The sequence below is a fragment of the Microtus ochrogaster genome, chromosome 4 (genome assembly GCF_000317375.1).
Source record: "Microtus ochrogaster isolate Prairie Vole_2 chromosome 4, MicOch1.0, whole genome shotgun sequence".
In the NCBI taxonomy this organism is placed as follows: Eukaryota; Metazoa; Chordata; class Mammalia; order Rodentia; family Cricetidae; genus Microtus; species Microtus ochrogaster.
The window spans coordinates 92,372,896-92,392,691 of NC_022011.1; the positions used below are offsets into that span (position 1 = coordinate 92,372,896).

At 51.1% G+C, this 19,796-nt stretch overlaps 1 protein-coding gene across 1 annotated transcript in view; it reads left to right on the forward strand.

Annotated features, from left to right (window-relative positions):
- The window catches only part of Slc43a1 (solute carrier family 43 member 1), a 26,177-nt gene extending 8,411 nt beyond the window's left edge, over positions 1 to 17,766 (forward strand). The window contains exons 3-15 of the mRNA XM_005346679.3: positions 3,483 to 3,660; positions 3,758 to 3,813; positions 3,918 to 3,994; positions 6,469 to 6,561; positions 8,398 to 8,531; positions 9,460 to 9,638; positions 10,549 to 10,695; positions 10,808 to 10,843; positions 10,970 to 11,123; positions 13,119 to 13,260; positions 13,614 to 13,687; positions 15,560 to 15,683; positions 17,078 to 17,766. Of these exons, the coding sequence (XP_005346736.1) occupies positions 3,483 to 3,660; positions 3,758 to 3,813; positions 3,918 to 3,994; positions 6,469 to 6,561; positions 8,398 to 8,531; positions 9,460 to 9,638; positions 10,549 to 10,695; positions 10,808 to 10,843; positions 10,970 to 11,123; positions 13,119 to 13,260; positions 13,614 to 13,687; positions 15,560 to 15,683; positions 17,078 to 17,224 (1,541 nt within the window). The 3' untranslated portion in view covers positions 17,225 to 17,766. The remainder of the gene's footprint in view (positions 1 to 3,482; positions 3,661 to 3,757; positions 3,814 to 3,917; positions 3,995 to 6,468; positions 6,562 to 8,397; positions 8,532 to 9,459; positions 9,639 to 10,548; positions 10,696 to 10,807; positions 10,844 to 10,969; positions 11,124 to 13,118; positions 13,261 to 13,613; positions 13,688 to 15,559; positions 15,684 to 17,077) is intronic.
- Positions 17,767 to 19,796: the final 2,030 nt, after the last annotated feature.

Here is a 19,796-nt window from a genome sequence, read left to right on the forward strand (position 1 = left end):
ACGGCGGAACAAACACAGACACGACACGGCGGCTCCCACGTGGGTCCACTTTAATGGGGGAGGGAAACACAAAAGGACAAAGGATGTGGGACACACGAGGAAAAGGCAGGATGAGAAGAAGGGGCCTCGTGTGGCCCTGCCTTTTAACGGGGGGCACAAGGGAATCTGGGAAGGATATCCCATACCTGCGCGCAGGTGCGCGCACAGGCAACCATAGTCCAGGAGGAGTCTGGGAGTTGTAGTTTTTCAAAAGAACAACAGTGACTACAACACCAGCAGGAAAATAACATAAGGAGGCAAACATGGATTAGGAGACAGGGAAAATCATTTTCAGTTTGCTCTGCATGTACGGTCCTCAGCCCATCCTCAGATCCAGGGGTCTTGGGTCATTGTCCCCATTTCAGAGGTGGGACCAGGGCTCAGAGGATTTCAACAGCATAGCTAGTGAGGCCAGAATTTAATTAGAGGTGCATGCTTACCCATGATCTATTTCCCAGGGTCTCTCAGACACGATCATTTATTTACAAACCCCCTTTGGAGTTCCTGTGTGCCTTAGTTACTGTTATTTAAAGTGTGATATAACCTTTGGTTTGATGTTGTATACACACACATATGTATATATAGTCCTGAGAAATACATATATTCATGCATGTTTCTAATGCACAAGTAACTAATAACTGGAGCCTCAGAAGTCATTCCACATACTACCTAACCCCAATTTGAAAGGCCCTGTCGCGTGCACGGCCAACTGTGTTGTGCGTAGGTCACCCAGCTAACACGGAGCAAACAAGAGCTGGAGCATAGAGACTCTTTTCCCTTTGTTGTCAACCCAGCAGCCTCACTCACTCACTGGGTGCCTTCACTTTCCTCCTCTCATGCGTTATCCATCTGTGAAAATGGGGCAGCTGGATGCCAGACTTATTCCGCTGTGCGTCTCCTGGACGCAAGTTCTTTAACCAGTCACTCAGAGTGATCGGGCTTCAGGAGCCAGCTCATATTGAACTCCCAAGAAGCTGGCTGATTACAGCAGAAAAAAAATTACATCTTAGCAGGCCTTGAGTGGCCGTCAGCAGCCTGCTGGGCTGGGTACCTGGAGCAGGGTACACGTATTCACTAGCATTAGAAGATCCTTGGGAAAGATTCCAAGCTGGCCTCTGGGACAGCTGGCATGGTGGTGTGACGAATCTGTGCTGCTGGCTCTGGGTCACTGTAGGCCGCTGGATGGCTGAGTACTTTTGCTTCCGGGAGCCTCATCATCTGTATACAGACCTCTGTATTAACTTTTTAGGGTTGTGGTAAAGATAGAGTTTTGGCCTGGCACAAAGTAGGTGTTTTCTGTGAACGCGTGGGATTACATGGCAGGATGCAAACTCGTGGAATTACCTGAGAGGAAACTTGTCATTTGATGATGAAATTGTCTAACTCAGGGGCTACGGATTCAGCTGCCGTGTAAGGGCAGGAGGATGGTTATAAATGAGGCCAGCAGGGCAGGTGTGAGGTAGCTAGCTAGCATCCAGGAGCTGTGAGACAGATATAAACCTGTTCAAAAGAGAACAGTCCTGGTGGAAGAGGAGGCCAGCAACAGCTAGATCTTCCTGGCTTTCTCTCCCTTCCTCTCTCTTTCTTCATTTCTTTTTACTATATTGCTCAGATTGGCCCAGAACTCCTGAGCTCCAGCCATCTTGCCTCAGCCTCCCAAGAAGCCAGGACTGTGGTTGCATCCCACCATGTCCAGCTGAGGTTCCCAAGTTCCTAAGAACTAGAAATCTGGATTTCTTTTTAACATGATGCTCAACCCAAGTTACTGGTGGTCTACCAAAACATGGGTAGAGAGAGAATCGGGGTGGTCACCCGTTTGTGGCCTTTAGTCTGACTTCTCCTTCTGCCCCAACACAGTGCTGCGGAGTAATCAGAATACACCCATGTGGACAAACCCGGTGGAGAAGTGGGTGGCATTCACAAAGATAGCGAAGGAAAGAGGTTAGCATGAACCTCAAAGGCTGAGTGGTCGAACCCCTAAGTCCTTCCTCCAGGTGTCCTAGCCCTGGCCCTAGCCTCCCAAGGTAGTTGGTACTGTCCAAGGCAGTTCCTTTTCTGGTAGCCTGCTCTTCAGATCTGACCCTTCTTTATGTTCTTTCTATGCTAACACACAGATCTCATTACCTGCTGCTACCTGTAGGTTCTTTGACAGCTCGAGGTTACTTGAAGTCAGGGTCAAGGGCCACCCTCTTTCCCAGCACCCAGGTACAGCCCTGTCCCTTCACAGAGCTCACCACACGTTTGTATTTTTAGTTAATGATTCTCTCTCTCTCTCTCTCTCTCTCTCTCTCTCTCTCTCTCTCTCTCAGAAGAATCTCACACATAGCTTAGGCTGGTCTGGAACTCACTATGTAGTGCAGGCTGACTGCAGGGCAATGCTCCTGCTTCACCCTCCTCAGGGCTGGGATTACATTCATGGGTCACTACAAACAGCCCTCCTCCCCTCTAAACAGCATCCATTCATTCCCTGTCTCAAACCTTTGAGAACTTCCAATCTCAGGGTGTGATCTGGTGGGTCTGTGTTCAACCTTATTGTCAGCTATTTCTGGAGCTCTGGAATGGGCCTCAGTCCTTTCCCTTGGGCCAGGAACTGTGCAGAAACTCTCTCCCTTGTCTCCAGCTGAGGCTGCTTGTTCTCTGCCCTTGTTAATAGGCAAGGAGCCTGAGGCACCCACGGAGGGAGTCAGGTGGGCAGTGGGAATGGAGATCCTGTTTGGCCTGTCTCCTAGGTAATGCCCTGTTTTCCCCTGGCAGCACAACCCAGAAACAGTTTGGAGGTAGCCAGCCACCTCATGGCTCAATGCACAGAGTTAAGTCAAGTCACCCTCTGTCCCCTCTCCTGGCTTTTTGCTTTACCTTGTCCCAGTTCCCAAGTTCACAGCTGAAGGGCACTTTGGTCTCATCATGTGGGGGATGGGATGTTTTATTCATGGACCCTTGGGAGGTTGTTGTGACTCACAGGATCCGTGCAGAGCAGTGCCCGGAACACAGTTTAATGCTAGATAGTTAATGCTGAATACTGAATCCTAAACAGGACTAGCTGTTGCTATCAATGTCACTTATTGAGGCTTCCCTACTTTTTATGTGCATTCCTGTTACTTGCGTTAGAGAGCGAGCCCCTGATTTTGCCTTCTCATTTGGGCCACTGGTGCTCCCAAGCGACATCACAACCTGGTACACATTTTGCTGTCCACATTCTCAGCTGAGCTCGTTGAAGCCTCGGATTGAGAGTGTGTGTGGTTCTCTCTAGGCCAGATGCTAAACTGCTCTCACTCTTGGGCTCTTTTCCCACCCCAGACAGAGCACGTGGGACTCGGCATTAACTCTAGGAACCCCTGGTTAGTTCAGGCCGAGGCTTCAATCGGAAGGCAGGACCCCTGGGCCAGGCTGTTTTCCTGTTTCTGTAGAGCGAGCTGAGCCCTCCCATCCCCCCGCCCCCCCAGCCGAGAACAGGACCAACACCACCCAAGATGAACCGCACCAGTGGCCGAGCTGTGACCAGCAGGACAAGATGCTCAATCTGGGTTTCACCATTGGCTCCTTCCTGCTAAGCGCTACCACACTGCCTCTGGGGATTCTCATGGACCGTTTTGGGCCCCGGCCCCTGCGCTTGGTGGGCAGGTGAGGTGGCTGGATTGTGGGGCGATGCCTGGCCAGAAAGATGATGCAGGGGATGGGAGGCTAATAAATTATACCGCACTTTTCTGTGCCCTTGCAGTGCCTGCTTTGCCGCATCCTGCACCCTTATGGCCTTGGCCTCTCGGGACACTAATGGTGAGCCGTCTGTTCTCTCTAGAATGGGTGGGGATCAAGGTGGGCTTTGACGCCATGGCTCCACAAATGCCCTCATCCGCCCTTCTCTCTCTCTCTCTTCCCAGTCCTGTCTCCGTTGATATTCCTGGCACTATCCCTGAATGGATTTGCTGGCATCTGCCTAACGTTTACCTCACTCACTGTGAGTATGACGGACACGTCCGGGCAGCCATCCAGGCACCCGGGAGTGGGAGGGGTTAGATGTGAGCGAAGGGTGGCTGGAGAGGCTGATTGGCAGTTAAGACCATTTGCTGTTCTTGCAAAGGACCAGAGTTTGGTTGCCAGCCCTCTCTAAGTCCTGCAGCAGCTCCCAACTGCCTTTAAGTCGAGCACCAGAGAAACTGACAACCCTCTTCTGGTCTCCAAGGGGACCACACACATGGCGCACACACAGATACACGCATATGTGTAAATAAAAATAACTGTAGAATCTGCCGAGCGAGAGGATGACTAGTAGCCAGATCAAGTGCCTGCGTGTCAAACCGTGCAGGTGGGGAGCTAACGGGAGGCACAGAGCTGTGCGTGGGTGAGGCTCTGTGTGTGTACTGAGCCCGTGAGCGTTGGTCGAGCTCTGTTCCTGCACGGAGTCTACAGTACAAACAGGACTATGTCCTCATCTCCCAGAAGCTTCCATATGGGGCTTAGGGAGGGGTGGAACAGAATAAGCAAGCACACTAATAAATCATGTCAACAGTCATAACTACTAGGAAGAAAACTCAGCTGGGTCAAGTGGTCGCGAGGTTGAAGGAGCAACTTAGCTGCGTGGACCTTTTGCCACATTCTGGAGAATGTGTGAAAGAGCTTGAGAGGAAACAGGCATGTGCGAGGTTGTACTCGTATGAATTTACAAATAGTTAACTAGTTTTGACCCGCTTTCGTGTGACCCCGCCTATCACATATCTGTGTGAGTTTGTTTTACCGTATTTATTTGTGGATGTCTGTGGATATACGGGTTAAAAGTTTAGCAGGGTGGCAGTGAGAAAGGAGAGGTCCCGTTGGGCCGTTTCTGGTTGTTTATCTCTGATGCGGCCAAACTGGATGTTTTGGCCCAATTTCTCATCCCAGCAGCTGCTTTTAACTGCAGCTGGGGACACATTTCACAACTTTCAAGGAAGCTGATCCCTTCCGATCCACCCTCTGTGCAGCAACCCCTTCCCGCTGTGCAAATTGACTCCTAAGTCTCTTCTGGGGCTGGAGCCGGAGGTTTGACCTGGACCCTGCCCTGAGTTGTGGAGGGGATTGGAGGGCCAGCCAGTCTGCGCTCCTCTTCCGGTCATCCCCTCATCTCCAGCCAATGGTATGGCCTGGCGCCTGCCACACCCCGCCCCTCCGCTTGTTGTCCTGACCCTGACCTGTTGCTGTTTCAGACCAGCAGTAGGCGCTAACTAAGAAAAATTGGCCAATCAGCTACCTCCTGGGTGAGCCTTTGGTTAGCTAGACTGAGGCTGAACCTCTTCGACGGACAAGGATCTAAGTCCTAGCATCTTTCCCTTGCGTCATTGGCAGGGAGCATGGCGGAGAGAGGGCGCTAGCGAAACCTCTGCTCTAATGGGAGTTGCTTGGCCTCCCCTTACTTTATATTCTCTTGGGATTGAGGATAACTCCTTTCTCTGTTTAAATATTTTACTTCCCATCGCTGTTTGAGTTTCCTTGACTGAGACGTTGTTCTTGTGACCTCTGTATGACATCTAAGGTCCCATCCAGCTATGTTGTCTCCTAACCCTGGAAGGCAGTGGGATTAAGAGAGGAGGATACAGATAATCTTGAGGACTTCGCCTTCCCTTTCTTGGAGGGTTCTGTTAGTGAGCAGAACATATCACCATCAATTAATTCATTACTAGTGGGTGTTCTAGGACACCAGAGCTCCCACCAATTCATCCTTGCGTTCCTGGTCTTTCCATAATTTATCCTGGCTAAGCAGAGCCTGCAGGCTGTGGTATTTGGGCCCCAAGACCCAAGAGAGGATTATAGGTCATCTTTGAGTGATAGGGTCACCCACAGACAGCCTCCATGGGGCCGGGACAGGGAGGAAGTCTTTAAGGCTTTGAGTCTTCTCCCCTTCACAGCTTCAGTTTTCTCGTGTTAGAAACGAGTCGGCTTACATCAGTGTTTCTTTTAAAAAACTTATTTGTTTATGTCACATATATGTTTTGTGGACATGCATGTCAGTGCATGCAATATACATACCCAGTGACCTGCAGAGGCCAGAAGAGGCTATCAGATCTCTGGAACCTGAATTACGGACAGTTGTGAGCCACTGTGTGCATGTTGAGAGTTGAGCTCAGTGAGCTCTCCTGCCCTAGATCAGGGTTTCTTCTTACCTGCTCTTGGGGGTTATCCGGGGGTCACTGAATAAAGGAGTCCCCTGAATAAAAACCCTGGGCAATTCTAGGAGGAGACAAAGTTAAAACTTCTCTCTAGGGATATTTCTGGAACACTTTCAGGTGCCCAAGGACTTTTCTGTATGTCTTCTGGGGCCGCTCTTCCTGGAGCACGCTTTGAGAAATGCCAGACTGGAGCCCCGAGTTTTTCTGTGGAGTGCTAAGACGCTAAGACAGGGGAGCCTGGCATGATATTAGCGTATCACCAGCTCACAGAGTTGCTCCTCTCCCTCAGCTGCCCAACATGTTCGGGAACTTGCGATCCACATTCATGGCCCTCATGATTGGTTCCTATGCGTCTTCAGCCATCACGTTCCCTGGAATCAAGGTATGGAACCTTTGGTAGGGCTGGGCTGTCATTTTCCTTCTTTCACTGTGCGTACATGTATGTGTGTGTGTGTGTTTGTGTGTGTATTTGAGTGTGTGCACGTCTGTGCGTGTGTGTGCACATCTGTGTGTGTGCACATACACCTGTACATGTGTGTGTGCATGTCTGTGTGTGTGAGCGCGTGTCTGTGCGTGTGTGCACGCGCGCGTGTGTGTGCACTTATGTCTGTACGTGTGTGCTCGTTTGTGTGCGCGCGCGTGTGCACGCTTGTGCATGTGTGCACGCGTCTGTGTGTGTGTGAGTGCGTGTCTGTGCGTGTGTGCACGTGTGTGTGTTACAGTTGAACTAACTCATGCTTGTGCATGTGGCAGCTAGAGGTTGATATGGAGTCTCCTTCTGTCGCTCTCTGTCTTGTTTTCTTTTTTTTTTTAAATATTTATTTATTTATTATGTATACAGCATTCCTTCCATGTATGCGTGCAGGCCAGAAGAGGGCACCAGACCCCATTACAGATGGTTGTGAGCCACCATATGGTTGCTGGGAATTGAACTCAGGAACTTTGGAAGAGCAGGGAATGCTCTTAACCTCTGAGCCATCTCTCCAGCCCCCTTTGTCTTGTTTTCTAAGACAGAGTTTCTCACTGAACAAAGCTTATGGTTTCAGCTAGACTAGCAGGCCAGGAAGCCCTCTGGGGTCTGTGTGTTCCCACACCACAGCCGCAGCCCACACTGGGTTGCAGGTGTGTGCAGCCACACTTTGCCTTTACATGTATGATGGAGCCCCAGACTTTACCCGCTGAACCATTTCCTTCATCCCCTGAGCTGTCTGTTTGCCTCGACACTGGAATCGGACGAGGCTGGGTGAGTGGTGCTTTTACATGGAGGAGGCCAGATATCTAGGCTGTATATCCCTGCTGGAGAGGCCGAGTAACTTGGTCTAAGGTCACAAGGCAAGTCGGCCAGAGTAGATCCTGGTCAGGCCAGCCTGATGGACCTGGGAGCTGGAGGTCTGAGCTTTAAGCTGGGGGGGTGGGGGCTCCTCGGTCAAGTTTGTCCAAGCAGCCTTTCCACCGGATCAGAGCTGATCTTGAGTTATTTTGTTAGTTTTATGGGCGTAGGAGTCCTATGTTATCCCTACATGCTTAAGGGGTGCTGTTTATTGAAGCTTTGTCTTGCTCCCAGAAGGAAGGACACAAGGCCCAAATTCCAGGAAGAGTGGAGGTTTCTCCCACACAGTGACCTGAGCTCTCAGTAGGGGGCTGTCAGGGAAGACAATGGGAAACAATTCTCTTATCAGAGGGGCTGTCCCATCTGAACTAGATCCCAGCCCATGCAGAACCTGTTTGTTCTGGGGTAGAAACTTGCTGGATCACCCCACCTCTCTCCTGCCTGTGCACCTGTGTGCACTTGGGAGCCGTGAGATAAGGCTTCTTAGGTTTGATTTGCCTCTCCGTGAGGAAATGTGCTAGCTAAACCCAGAACATTAATTTCCCTGTGCATATGATAGGAAACATTATTTTTGTGCAAAAAGTGAGCATTTCTAAGGAGTCATGGGCAAACATTGGGATTTCCCAGGCACGTTGAGGGAGTGGCGGACACCTTCAGTGCTTTGTAAGGATAATTCCACGCCCCCTTAGTGGAGCTAAGGTAAAGGAAGGGATGGGACAGTGGACTTTCCGGGTCTGACTTTCAATTTCTTGCTTTGGTTTCTCCGCCTGCACATTGGGTATAAGGAATGGGATGGAAGGGACCTTGGAGGCCCCAGTCCTCCAAGGGTTCTGTCTCTGTGGGGCCCGAGCAAGCTGGCTCCCTCCATGGCCTGTCCTTCCCCAACAGCTGATCTACGATGCTGGCGTGTCCTTCATGGTCATCATGTTCACTTGGTCTGGCCTGGCCTGTCTTATCTTTCTGAACTGTGCTCTCAACTGGCCCGCAGAAGCCTTTCCTGCCCCCGAGGAAGTTGATTACACGTGAGAGGCTGGGAGAGGAGGTTGGAGTACGACTTGGATTCCTGTTCCCTGACCCCTGCAGTAGAGGGTTGAGGCCAGGGCAGTGAGGATGTTATGGATAGAACCAGCTTTGCCTTTACACTTGGACTTCGAATTTGGTTTTGCAAATGGCCTCAGACTTCCCAGCTCTGCTTCTGCATATGATCCATGGGCTGGCGGGTGTTATTTTATTTTATTTTTTTAAATAGTAGAGCTGGCCCATAGTAGGTAGTCAACAAGTGCTTTGTTATTAAGGGCAATCTTCTCTGACTATGGAGGAGAAGGTCAGAGTGGGAAGCCCCACTCCCACTCCTGAATTAGTGTTAAGTGTCCCATGGATCCAAACAAGACGCTGCCATGCTGCCAATTTAGCGTACTGCTTTTTGTGGGGGCAGCCTGCATGCCAGCCTCTTCCAGTCCCCTTTCAGTTAACAGACAGCAGGAGGAGGTGCTGCAGAACCTAGCTCAGAAGGTAATAGTCACATAGCTGATATTACTGAGACCTGCTATCTGCCATAGACTATCTATCATACGCTGTCCTGGCTGTGGGTTGGAAGTGCTGTTATTAACGCCATTAATGACAAACTGACTTGCTAAAGGTTCTAGCCTTGAAAAGAGGCGAGGCGAAGTTTGGATGGGACCTGGCTGAGCCGGTGTCTGAAGCTGCTATGCCACCTCCTCCATAGAAATAGACCAAGAGGAAAACACTCATCTGCCCTTTGGTTTCTGGATATCTGTATAAGCAGGTGCCCAAGCCAGGCTCTGAGCAAAGAGATGGGGGCAGCATTCGGAACTTATTTCTAGGAATGTCAGTGCTAGATAAAGAGGTGTTTATCTTGGACAGGCTGGGACAGTTGAAGTTTGGCTTTGCATGACTAGCTCTCATATGCTCTGGTCTGACTGTTGGCAGGAAGAAGATCAAACTCATTGGGCTAGCCTTGGACCATAAGGTCACAGGTGACCGCTTCTACACCCATGTAACCATTGTGGGCCAGCGGCTGAGCCAGAAGGCCCCCAGCCTGGAGGAAGGGGCTGATGCCTTTATTTCATCCCAGGATATCTCTGGAACTTCACAAAAACATCATGAGAGTGAGTGTCTGGTCAGGTTTCCAGCCTAGGGGGGCAGGTAGGGTGCATCCTCATCCCTCCTTGGTCTTCACAACACCCTCTGTGGATGTAGATATGGGAGCCAAAGCTCAATGAGACCAGGGAAATTCAGATTCGGGGTACCCTGCTGGATCCTCTGGATGAGGACAGGACCTGTTGAGGCAGCTGAGTCTCTGCTCACTACTGAGCTTAATCAATCTCCCAGCCAAGTCCGAGCTCTGAGACAGTGCCTTCCATGTCTAGCATGCCTACACCCCCTGCTGGCCATAGGAAGAGCTGCACCAACCTGAAGTTCACTTCCAAATGTACTTTAGCTCCCTCTGGGGCTCAGTGACTTGACTGGGGGTGGAGCATGCACCTTGGAGTGCAAGCTTGAGTCTTGCTTTCCTTGTATGACGTCAACATTGGTCCTCACCCTTTCCTTCTTCATCTCTGAAACCATCACCCAACAGGGAGGTTAGTTATGAGGACCGGAAGACTCAATGAGCAATACAAGCTATTCATATATATAGTGCAGGATGGGTCCAGTCGTAAGATTTACCATCCCCATTGCTCAATCTTACAGGAGGATGATTAAGAGTAGGAGACTGAGCCAGGCGGTGGTGGCGCACGCCTATAATCTCAGCACTTGGGAGGCAGAGGCAGGTGGAACTCTGTGAGTTCAAGGCCAGCAGCTGCTTCATAGATGTTGGAAGCCTTTAGGTCACCTAACCTAAAGTGTTCTACAGAGGCTGTCACAGAGCTTAGCAGGATAGTGCGCCTGAACCTTTTGTCCCTCAAGAAGCTTGTTCCTCTCTAGAGTCCTACAGTCACCGTCTTAGCACCGCTAGACCCATGTAAGCTGGGAAACAGAAAGTCCGGGGGCTTGACTGCTAGCCCACTGTCTCCTCAGAGTCTGTTCCCTTTCGCAAGAGCCTCTGCTCCCCCATTTTTCTGTGGAGCCTCGTCACCATGTGTATGACCCAGCTGCGCGTCATATTCTACATGGCTGCCATGAACAAGATACTGGAGTTCCTTGTGACTGGTGGCCTGGAGCATGGTGAGGCTCTTCGGAAAGCCTGCGTGGGCGGGGCCGGTGGGAGGGGCGGAGGGCGGGACTGGAGGGCCGGTTGGCTCAACTTTCCTTCACCACGTCTTTCCTCTCCCCACAGAGCAGAACAAGCAAAGACAAAAGGTGGAAGAGACAGGTAGGGAGATGTCCCATGTCCCATTCCTTGGGGGTCAGAGGGAGGCTGTTTAAGCCTTGTCCCCCTCCGCTGGGGGTCGGGGGCTGAGCTGCTGGCGTCCTGATCCCCGCTTCTGTTCTTGCCCAGTTGAGTTCTACTCCTCCATCTTCGGAGTCATGCAGCTGCTTTGTCTTCTCACCTGCCCCCTCATTGGCTACATCATGGATTGGCGCATCAAGGACTGTGTGGATGATCCGACAGAGGGCGCCCTGCGTGAGGGTGCTTCCTCCGGAGATCCCAGGTGACCCACAGGAGCCCAGGCAGCCTCTTGCCTTTCCTCCAGGCTTGGGCATGTAGCATCCCACGTCATTTTCCTAGGAGGTCCGAGACAGCACTTCCCTATCTTACAGATAGGGAAACAGGCTGGAGGAGGCTTGGCCTGTTTGGCATAAGGATGCCTCTAGGTGTGGGCTGGGAAGATGCTAGGCACTTTGCATCATTTCAGTCTCTAGCAGGTGAGTTCCTCATGGACCCTCATGGGCAGATGAAGATGCTGAGACCTGTGTTGTACCACTAAGTAACCAGCCCGAGACCACACAGCAGGCTTCTGAACCGGTGTCCTAAAGCTCACATTCCTAAGCTTGTCTGAGCATGGTGACTTATGGCTGTCATCCAAGCAGGAGGCTGAGACAGGAGGTTGCTATGATTTGAGGCCATCCTACATCATCATCTTTTGCCTATTTCGGCTATAGAGCAAGGCCCTGTTTGAAAACAAAGGCTAGGAAAAGGAAGAATTGGCCTGTCAGCTGTCCATGGCTGTGGAATGCACAGCCCTGTCTCTAAACAACAAATGTTGACTCTTCCCTACAGCCGCTGAGGGTATGGAGTCTGGGCACGCCCTAGCGTGATGGACCTGTCCTGGGCTTTCTCATGAGGTCATGTTCTGTCTTCCTGCCAGAGCTGTGCCATCCGAACCCTTCTGTGTCTGGGTTGGAGAACTGCTTCTGGGTTTGCTTGTATAACTGGGCAAGAAGTTCAGGGCCTTCCAATGTGGCTTAAATTAGGGACACTTTTGGTATGGAAGGTGGCTTCCTGACAGAGTTCTGAGAAAGGGGAGAGCTGTTGTGTCTTCTGATACAGTCTGAGTGGTAACTGCCATCATTTCTGTCATCGTCTGTGGTTACAGAGTGAGTCTGGTGTTGTAGAGGAAGGCCCGGGGTTACCATGGGCATCTTGCTGGCTAAAGCCTGAAATTGGGTCTTGAACACAGAACTCCTGACTTTTTTTCCCCTGAGAATGTGGGAGGGGGGATTAGGAGAAAAGCACCCAAGGATGGACCCAGTGGCTTCCCTTTGTTTCCTAGGCTCCAGCCTTCTCTCTTTACCTTCTGCTCTTGAGGTGCCAAGGCTCATTTGCAGAGGCCACCCTAGACAGACGGGCAGCCTGTGCTCATCCCAGCCTGCCTGCTGCCCTTCTTTCCTGAGCCGGCCCAGAGCTCTTGGTCATGCCAAGAAGATTTGAAAAATTTCTGGGGAGTCATGCCAAACTGCCCAGAGTGGCACCTGCTTCAGTTCAGGACGATGGGGAAGATGGCATGGGGAATCCCTTCTCCACCTTCCTGCCAATTCCTGGGTTTCTTTCTAGACATCCTGCATTCTGGGGGTGGGCCTGTAGATTTATATCCCCTCCATTTGTTGCTTGTCTAGTCAGGGAGGAAACCACACTTATGAAGAAATAGCTTTCTTTTTTCCAAGTGTGCGTGTGCAGGCATGAGTGTGCACTTGCACGTAGAGGCCAGAGGACAACCTTGGCTGTTGGTCCTCAGGTGCTGCCCATACTGGCTTTGTTTTTGGCATAGATTCTCCCTGGAGGTTGTCCCGTAGGCTAGACTGGCTGGCAAGTGAGGTCCAGGGTCCCACCTACTCCACCTCCCCAACAGTGAGTTTTCAGGTACTACTACTTAACCCAGATTTATTTTTAGACACAGGCTAGCACTCATGTAGACCTGGCTAGCCTTGAATTCACAGCGTTCCACCTACCTCTGCCTCCTGAGTGCCAGGATTGAAGTGTATGCTATACCATTTTTTAATGGGATTTAAACATAAGAACTCAGATTCTTATGTTTGCAAGGCAAGCACTTCACTGACCAAGCCATCTCTCTAGACAGAGAAACGGTTTTCTGCTGTGGTTGCTTTCCAAACTCTGCAGGCACACCAGCAGGGCTTGGCGCCAGGCTGGTACCAAGGAGCTTCCAGGAGTTCCAGGCAGCAACCGGTGACTTGCCTGCTCTTTTCAGGGACGGGACTACCACCAAGTTCACCAGACCACGCTACCGAAAGATCCAAAAGCTCACCAATGCCATCAATGCCTTCACCCTGACCAACATATTGCTTGTGGGTTTTGGCATCATCTGCCTCATCAGCAACCTACACCTGCAGGTACCTGCTTTCCTCCACTCCTCCGTTTCTAGAGCTTCCCCCGTGGGGATGCTCTACCAGGGCCTGAATACTCCAGAAGCATCCCCTTTCCAGGTCTGCTTCCTGGGTTTTCCAGGAAGCCTATCTTGTAGATAATGTTGGTGGAGGTTGGGTCAATATTATGTTGGTGGAGGTTAGGCCAAGATTATGTTGGTGGGGGTTGGGTCAAGATTATGTTGGTGGGGGTTGGGTCAAGATTGTGTTGGTGGGGGTCGGGTCAGGGTAGAACTGTGTAAGTGGACCAGCAAAGCCCGTGTCCCTCTCTCTTCCCTGATCTTTCTGACCGTCTTCTCTCTCTCTCTCTTGGGTTTCAGTTGGTGGCCTTTGTCCTACACACCATAGTTCGTGGTTTCTTCCACTCGGCCTGCGGAGGTCTCTATGCTGCCGTGTGAGTCACTTGGACCATGTTGCCTTCTGGAGCTTTGCCTGAACAGTTAGGGATTCTTAGCCAGAGCTGAAAGGGTCACAACTTCCTCCAAAGCAGTCTTTCTCCTGGCCTTTCTTTGACTGTGAGAGGGAAAGTGATCATGGGAGCTCTTTGTATCTCATGGTGGGAGCTCAGTGAACACAGAGAGCCCACCGTCTATTCATAGAGACGCCAAAATTATGATGTCTTTCTCAAAGAAAAGGGGAAAGTCTGGTCTGATGAACATTTTGGCCCTGAGCCTGGGTTGAGGCCTCCTTCCCCGGGCCTGTCCTGTAGAGATTTCTTATAGCGTCCCAATGAACAATGCTGGTTTCCTTCTCTCTTCACGCCAACTGCAAGGTGCTGTTGAAAGAGTTCTCTGCACGGATCATGTCACATGGTGTCCTTTCCCTGGAAGGTTCTGGGTGGGTGCTTGGCTACACTTCCCTATAGCCATCTCAGCAGAGGGCAGCCCCTCTCCTTCATTGTCCCAGCCAGTGCCTCTCAGTTGCCTTTGAGGTCTTCTCTCTGGACGATCATCTGCAGGGTATTTGCCGTCCTTTGGGCTCCATCCTTCACAGGTCCTGCCTCTGCTTTCCTGACTCTGACTGCCTCAGTGACACTCCAGCCGACTCTCATCTCAAGCACGGATCATTGCAAGGCTGCATCACCTCTAGCTGCTGCCTTCCCTGCTTTGTCTTTTGTTTGTTTTTGTGTTTTTGAGACTGGGTTTCCCTGTGTAACCCTGGTCATCATGAATCTCACTCTGTATACCAGGCTGGCCTCGAACTCAGAGATGCTCCTGCCTTTGCCTCCCCTCCCAAGTGCTGGGATTAAAACCGTGTGCCACCACCGCCCACCTCCTCACTCCCCTGGCTCACTAGGTAGGGCCACCACTCTTGACATGACTTATGGTTTTCCGTCTCCTCTTTCTCCAGAGTTGGGCCAAAGTTCCCAAAGATCTGGGCCCAGGGTCTCGTTGCCCCTTTTCTTTCCCTGTCTCCCTGTGTCTTTGCTTCAGCTTCAAGAGCCAACTTGTAAACAAACCCTAAGTATGTTCCTGTCTGTCTCTTCCTCTAGCTACCTGCAAGGTTTACAGTTTTCCCTCCTCAGCTTCTCCGGGGGCACATCTATTAGTCCTTGGTGTGACTGTCTCTGGCCGCCTCATCTACATTGCAAGCCCCTGGACCCCCACAGTTCTCCACTTCTCCATTCAGCTTTCCTGCTTAGCTCTTAGGATTAACACGCTATGCATTTGTCTTGCTTATACCACCGCTACGTCTACAAGATATCTGTCTGGTTCATGCTTTTCTCCAGCGCTTAGAACAGTGTCTCACGTAGGAGAAGCTCAGTAAACATTTATGAAAAGAATAACAGGGCTGGAGAGATGGCTCAGAGGTTAAAAGCATTGCCTGCTCTTCCAAAGGTCCTGAGTTCTATTCCCAGCAACCACATGATGGCTCACAACCATCTATAATGAGGTCTGGTGCCCTCTTCTGGCCTTCAGGCATACATGTAGACAGAATATTGTAAACATAATAAATAAATAAATATTTAAAAAAAAAAAAGAAAAGAATAACATAAAAAATCCAGTGAGGCTTGTCCTCTCCCTGCTCTTGGTGAAGGAAGTGGGGCACAGAGAGATTGACCACACAGACAGTAGGTAATTGAACTCAGCCTGCTGGTTCTGAAGTGACACAGACCCCGGAGGGTAGGGACCCAAGGGTACACGCAGACTTGAATTCTTCAAGCAACATTCTTCCTGGCCAACACGGAGTGATGTCTGGGGAGGGAGCAGGGTGGGTGCTGGGCTGAGAAGGGGTCCTGCCTCTGACTCTTGGCCGGCCCCCTCAGGTTCCCGTCCAATCACTTCGGGACACTGACAGGCCTTCAGTCCCTCATCAGTGCCGTGTTCGCTCTGCTGCAGCAACTGCTCTTCATGGCCATGGTGGGACCTCTGCATGGAGACCCCTTCTGGGTGAGAGCTCAGGGGACCCTTCCTAGTACTGGGGAAGGGGCGGGGCTGGAATGTGCCAGAACCCCTCCTAGCATCTCAGCCAGCAGGTGCCTTGGAGATCCATAATGTGGGCTTGTCAGGATGCCTGTTCATCAGAATCCTCCCAGCCTCTGGTCAGCCTCTCTCTTGATCTGGTGCCCAGACTCTGATTTTGTTCTATTTCGTTTTTCAAAAAGATTTGTCATGTGTGTGGTAAGCATGCATGAGCATACTCATGCTTGAGTGTATGTGTGCACACGTGTGTGGAAGCCCCAGATGGATGCTGGGAGCACTCCTTGACTGTGCTGCCCCTTGTATTCATTGAGGCAGGGTCTCTTAGTTGAACTCAGAGTTTAGCAATGTGGGTATCCAGTTACCTAGTTTTCTCCAGAGAACTAGAATAGAGGTGGACCACCGTCCCACTCAGCATGTATATGCATTCGGGGGATCCGAACTCTGATCCTCGTTTATGTGCTGAAAGAGCTTTTTCCACCGCTCTATTTCCCCAGCCCCAGGATTTGTTTTTATTAGGTCCCAGTTAAGTTGTGTGCTGGCCTGGTCATAGCCCTGAGGACTGCACTCCGGTACCTCTCTGCCCGTTCATGTCATTCTCTCTCAGTACTCTGGGAACAGGCTCGGCAGCAGGTGCCTGCTCCTGTATGAGGTACCGAGGCACCGCTGTGATTGTCAAGGCCCTTCCTTGCAGAACTTTCACCCACCTGACCCTGACTTCTGCTTGTGGGGCACCCAACCACGGGCCCCTCTTCTGAGAGAACTGTGACAAGTTACCCTCCCCCCGACTTGCTGAGGAGTTGCTGTGCCAAGCATGGCAGCCTTTTCTTTTTCTTCTCACTTAGTCTTTGCCACAGTAGACCCGTGAAGGGTGTACTCAGCTGAGATGAGAGTCTTCGCCCAAAGTCACACATGAGTCAGGGAGTAGCGTGTGATTCACGGGAGCTCATGAAGGTCACAGTCCTGGGTGTGGCAAATCATCTGTGCTCCAGGCTGGCTAGATAGCCACCCTGGTTCCTTTGACCATGCCAAAGACACTCTAGTGGGATCCTACTAGCGGGCATGATCCAGGCTTCTGGTGCATAATTCCTCCACTCCAGAGAGCATGGCATGGTGGGGCGTGACTGTCACCCCCTAGATGTCAGTGTTCTCACCTCAGCCCCTTTGTCGACCATCTGAGATGCTGGTGAAGGAGTCACCACACCTACCTGCTGGGTCTGACCACATTCACATTTCTTTTGGTCCTGGACCTGGAGTATAGATGGCTGCCCTGTCCTCCATGTTGGGTGTCTCAGGCAGGTCCCTGAAGAGGATGCACCCTGCTAGTCCTAATTTGGCTTTGTTCTTCTTTCCACGCTCCGAAGGTGAATCTGGGCCTCCTGATTCTCTCGTTCCTGGGATTCCTTCTGCCCTCCTACCTCTTCTACTACCGGTCCCGTCTCCAGAGACAGTATGCCGCCAGTTTGCCAGACCCACAGAAGGTGCTCAATGATTCCAAGGTGGCTACATAGACTCCCAAGGCTGAGGGACTCAGAGGACCGGCAACCAAGGCATGATAAAGCAAAGGGAATGCCCCAGTGGCTTTCTGCCCACATCGTGTGAGTGGAGCCAAGGGGCCGAGGATTTATAAATACTAAGAGAGTTCTATTTTTGTAGGTCTTTGCAAAAAGGGAAACAAAACAAAACAAACAAAAAAAAAACCAGCTCTTAAAAATATTCTCCAAAGCAAGCTGTCTATGAACGGAAGGCAGTGTCTATTCCAGTGTTATTGGGCCATCTTCTTGGACTGAAGGAAACCAGAGGTGTGGGGGGGCTGTCCTTTCTCCACGTTTGTCCCAGGAGCCTCTGTGGGTACTGCCTTCTGAAGACTCACGGGATTGGTGAACAGACTATCCTAAAATTCCAGCTACCAAGTGTGCACACATCCCCCTATGCGCACACACAGGCAACCTCTCTTGCAGGAGAGACTGACATGCTCGCTGTGTCCCCCTCGGGTGTGAGGGCTGGAGGGCGGGTCCCTCCCTGGTGCTGTTTCTTACAGGTCTTAGAGGAAATAAAAAGGGGAATCAAAGACTGGCAGTGTGTGTCTGCGGCTGGAGGGAGGGGTTTATTGTCCTTCCACATCTCCACTCCTGTCTCACCACACGTGGCTGGGACTTTAAGAAGGATGATTGGGGAGCTGGAGAGGTGGCTCAGCGGTTAAGAGCACTGGCTGCTCTTCCAGAGGTCCTGAGTTCAGTTCCCAGCAACCACATGGTGGCTCACAGCCATCTGTAATGGGATCTGATTCCCTCTTCTAGTGTGCTTGAAGATGGGTCACTTATATACATTACATAATTTTTTTTTTAAAAGAAGACATAGTAAGCCAGACATGGTGGATCCACCTGTAACCCCGGCACTTAGAAGACTGAGGTAGGATTGCCATGAGTTTGAACCTAGTCTGGACTACATAGCAAATACCAGGCCAGCTTGAGCTTCAGAGTCAGTCCCTCCAGTCTCTCTCTCTTTCTCCCCCCCCCCCACATTAAAGAATGACTCAAAACTTTCCTACCATGTCTGGGACCTGCTGAAGGCAACACTTATTGGTTGCTTCCTATTTCATCCTAAAACACCAGGCAAATTCTGATGTTACACTATATTTGCATTTATTTTAAATATTAAAGCGAAGCTCTAAAACAATTCACATTTAAAGAAAACACTGGGTCTGGAGAGCTGGCTCAGAAGTTAAGAGCACCGACCGGTCGACCTTCCCGAGGACTCGGGTTCAATTCCTGGCACCCACGTGGCAGCTCACAACTGTCTGTAATTCTAACATCTGACACCCTCACCCAGACATACATACATGCGGGCAAAATACCAAGGCACATGTAGTAAAATAAATAAGCTATAAAGAAAACACCGTCTTTAATGAGAGACATTTGAGAAAGGTGTGACCTTGTTTGTCTCAGCCCTTCACTAGGCTGTGCCTTGGGACAGAAAGCCTTAGCAGTCAGGCACAGACTGGCAGAGCCTCTAATGCCTGCTGACCACCTGTCTTCCACACAGGTGAGCCATATTAGCCCAGCTGTAGCTGGAGAGCTCGATAGTGTACCGCCATGTAGATTAGGAAACACCAGAAAGGTTAAGGCCAAAGCCGAGTGGCAGCCAGGGACAGAAAGGATTACCCAAGCATCTAGTTCTCAGGGCTGGGGTGCCTTGCTAGTGTGTTTGAGGGTTTCACACTTTAGCCTAGGCTAGACTATCATTCACCACGTAGCTGAGACTGGCCTCCAATTTACAGTCCTCTTGCCTCAGCTTCCCAAGTGCTGGGCTGAGATGAGCGCCACGCCCTCTGACTCTCGAGTGACCCCGGGTTCAGTCCTGATCCATCCTCTTGGCCCTTATCCCGTGGAGGATCTCCAAATGCGAGGGCTGGGAGACAGCGGTCCAGATAAGCTTCCTCTGTTTGTTCTGACTTCTCTTGAGGAATAAAGGAGAATGACCCGCCCATCTTCAAACGACAAGACTGCAGGGAGGTCTGGAGAGAAGTCACGCAGCAGATGGTTGCTCGAAGCAGACTCCTGACTCTCTATGTGGCCTTTTGTGCACAAGAAAAATCTCAGAATGGGAGAGATCCTGTCGGTGAGGCTGGCTAACTCCCAGAGGCCCTGCCAGGGTCTCTCTGAGCTCTAATTTTGCCAACCACAAGCCATCAAGGGACCTGGCTGGCATCCCATCAATCAGCCGCTAATGAAGGCAAGCGCAGGAAGCCTAGTGTGTGGGCGCGCGCGCGCGGTCCTCAGTGTGCCCAGCAGGCGGCGCTGCGTATTTGCGGGTGGGCAAATCGCGGGGTGGCAAACCCCAGAAGGGGAACCCCAGACCACTGTGCTCAAATCCACGCTTCTGGCACCCGGTTTTCCTACCTCTGTCTGTTCTGCTTTTTTCCCGAGGTCTCCTCCATGCCTTTCCCAGATCCCTAGCTTTAAGCATTCTCTCTTCAGTTCCACGGACCCCCTCGGTAGAAGAAGGGGGACCCCCACAGTTACCCTGCCAAGTTGAGCTCGGGGTTAAGTGAGACATGGAGGTTGACATGTGGACCTTCTA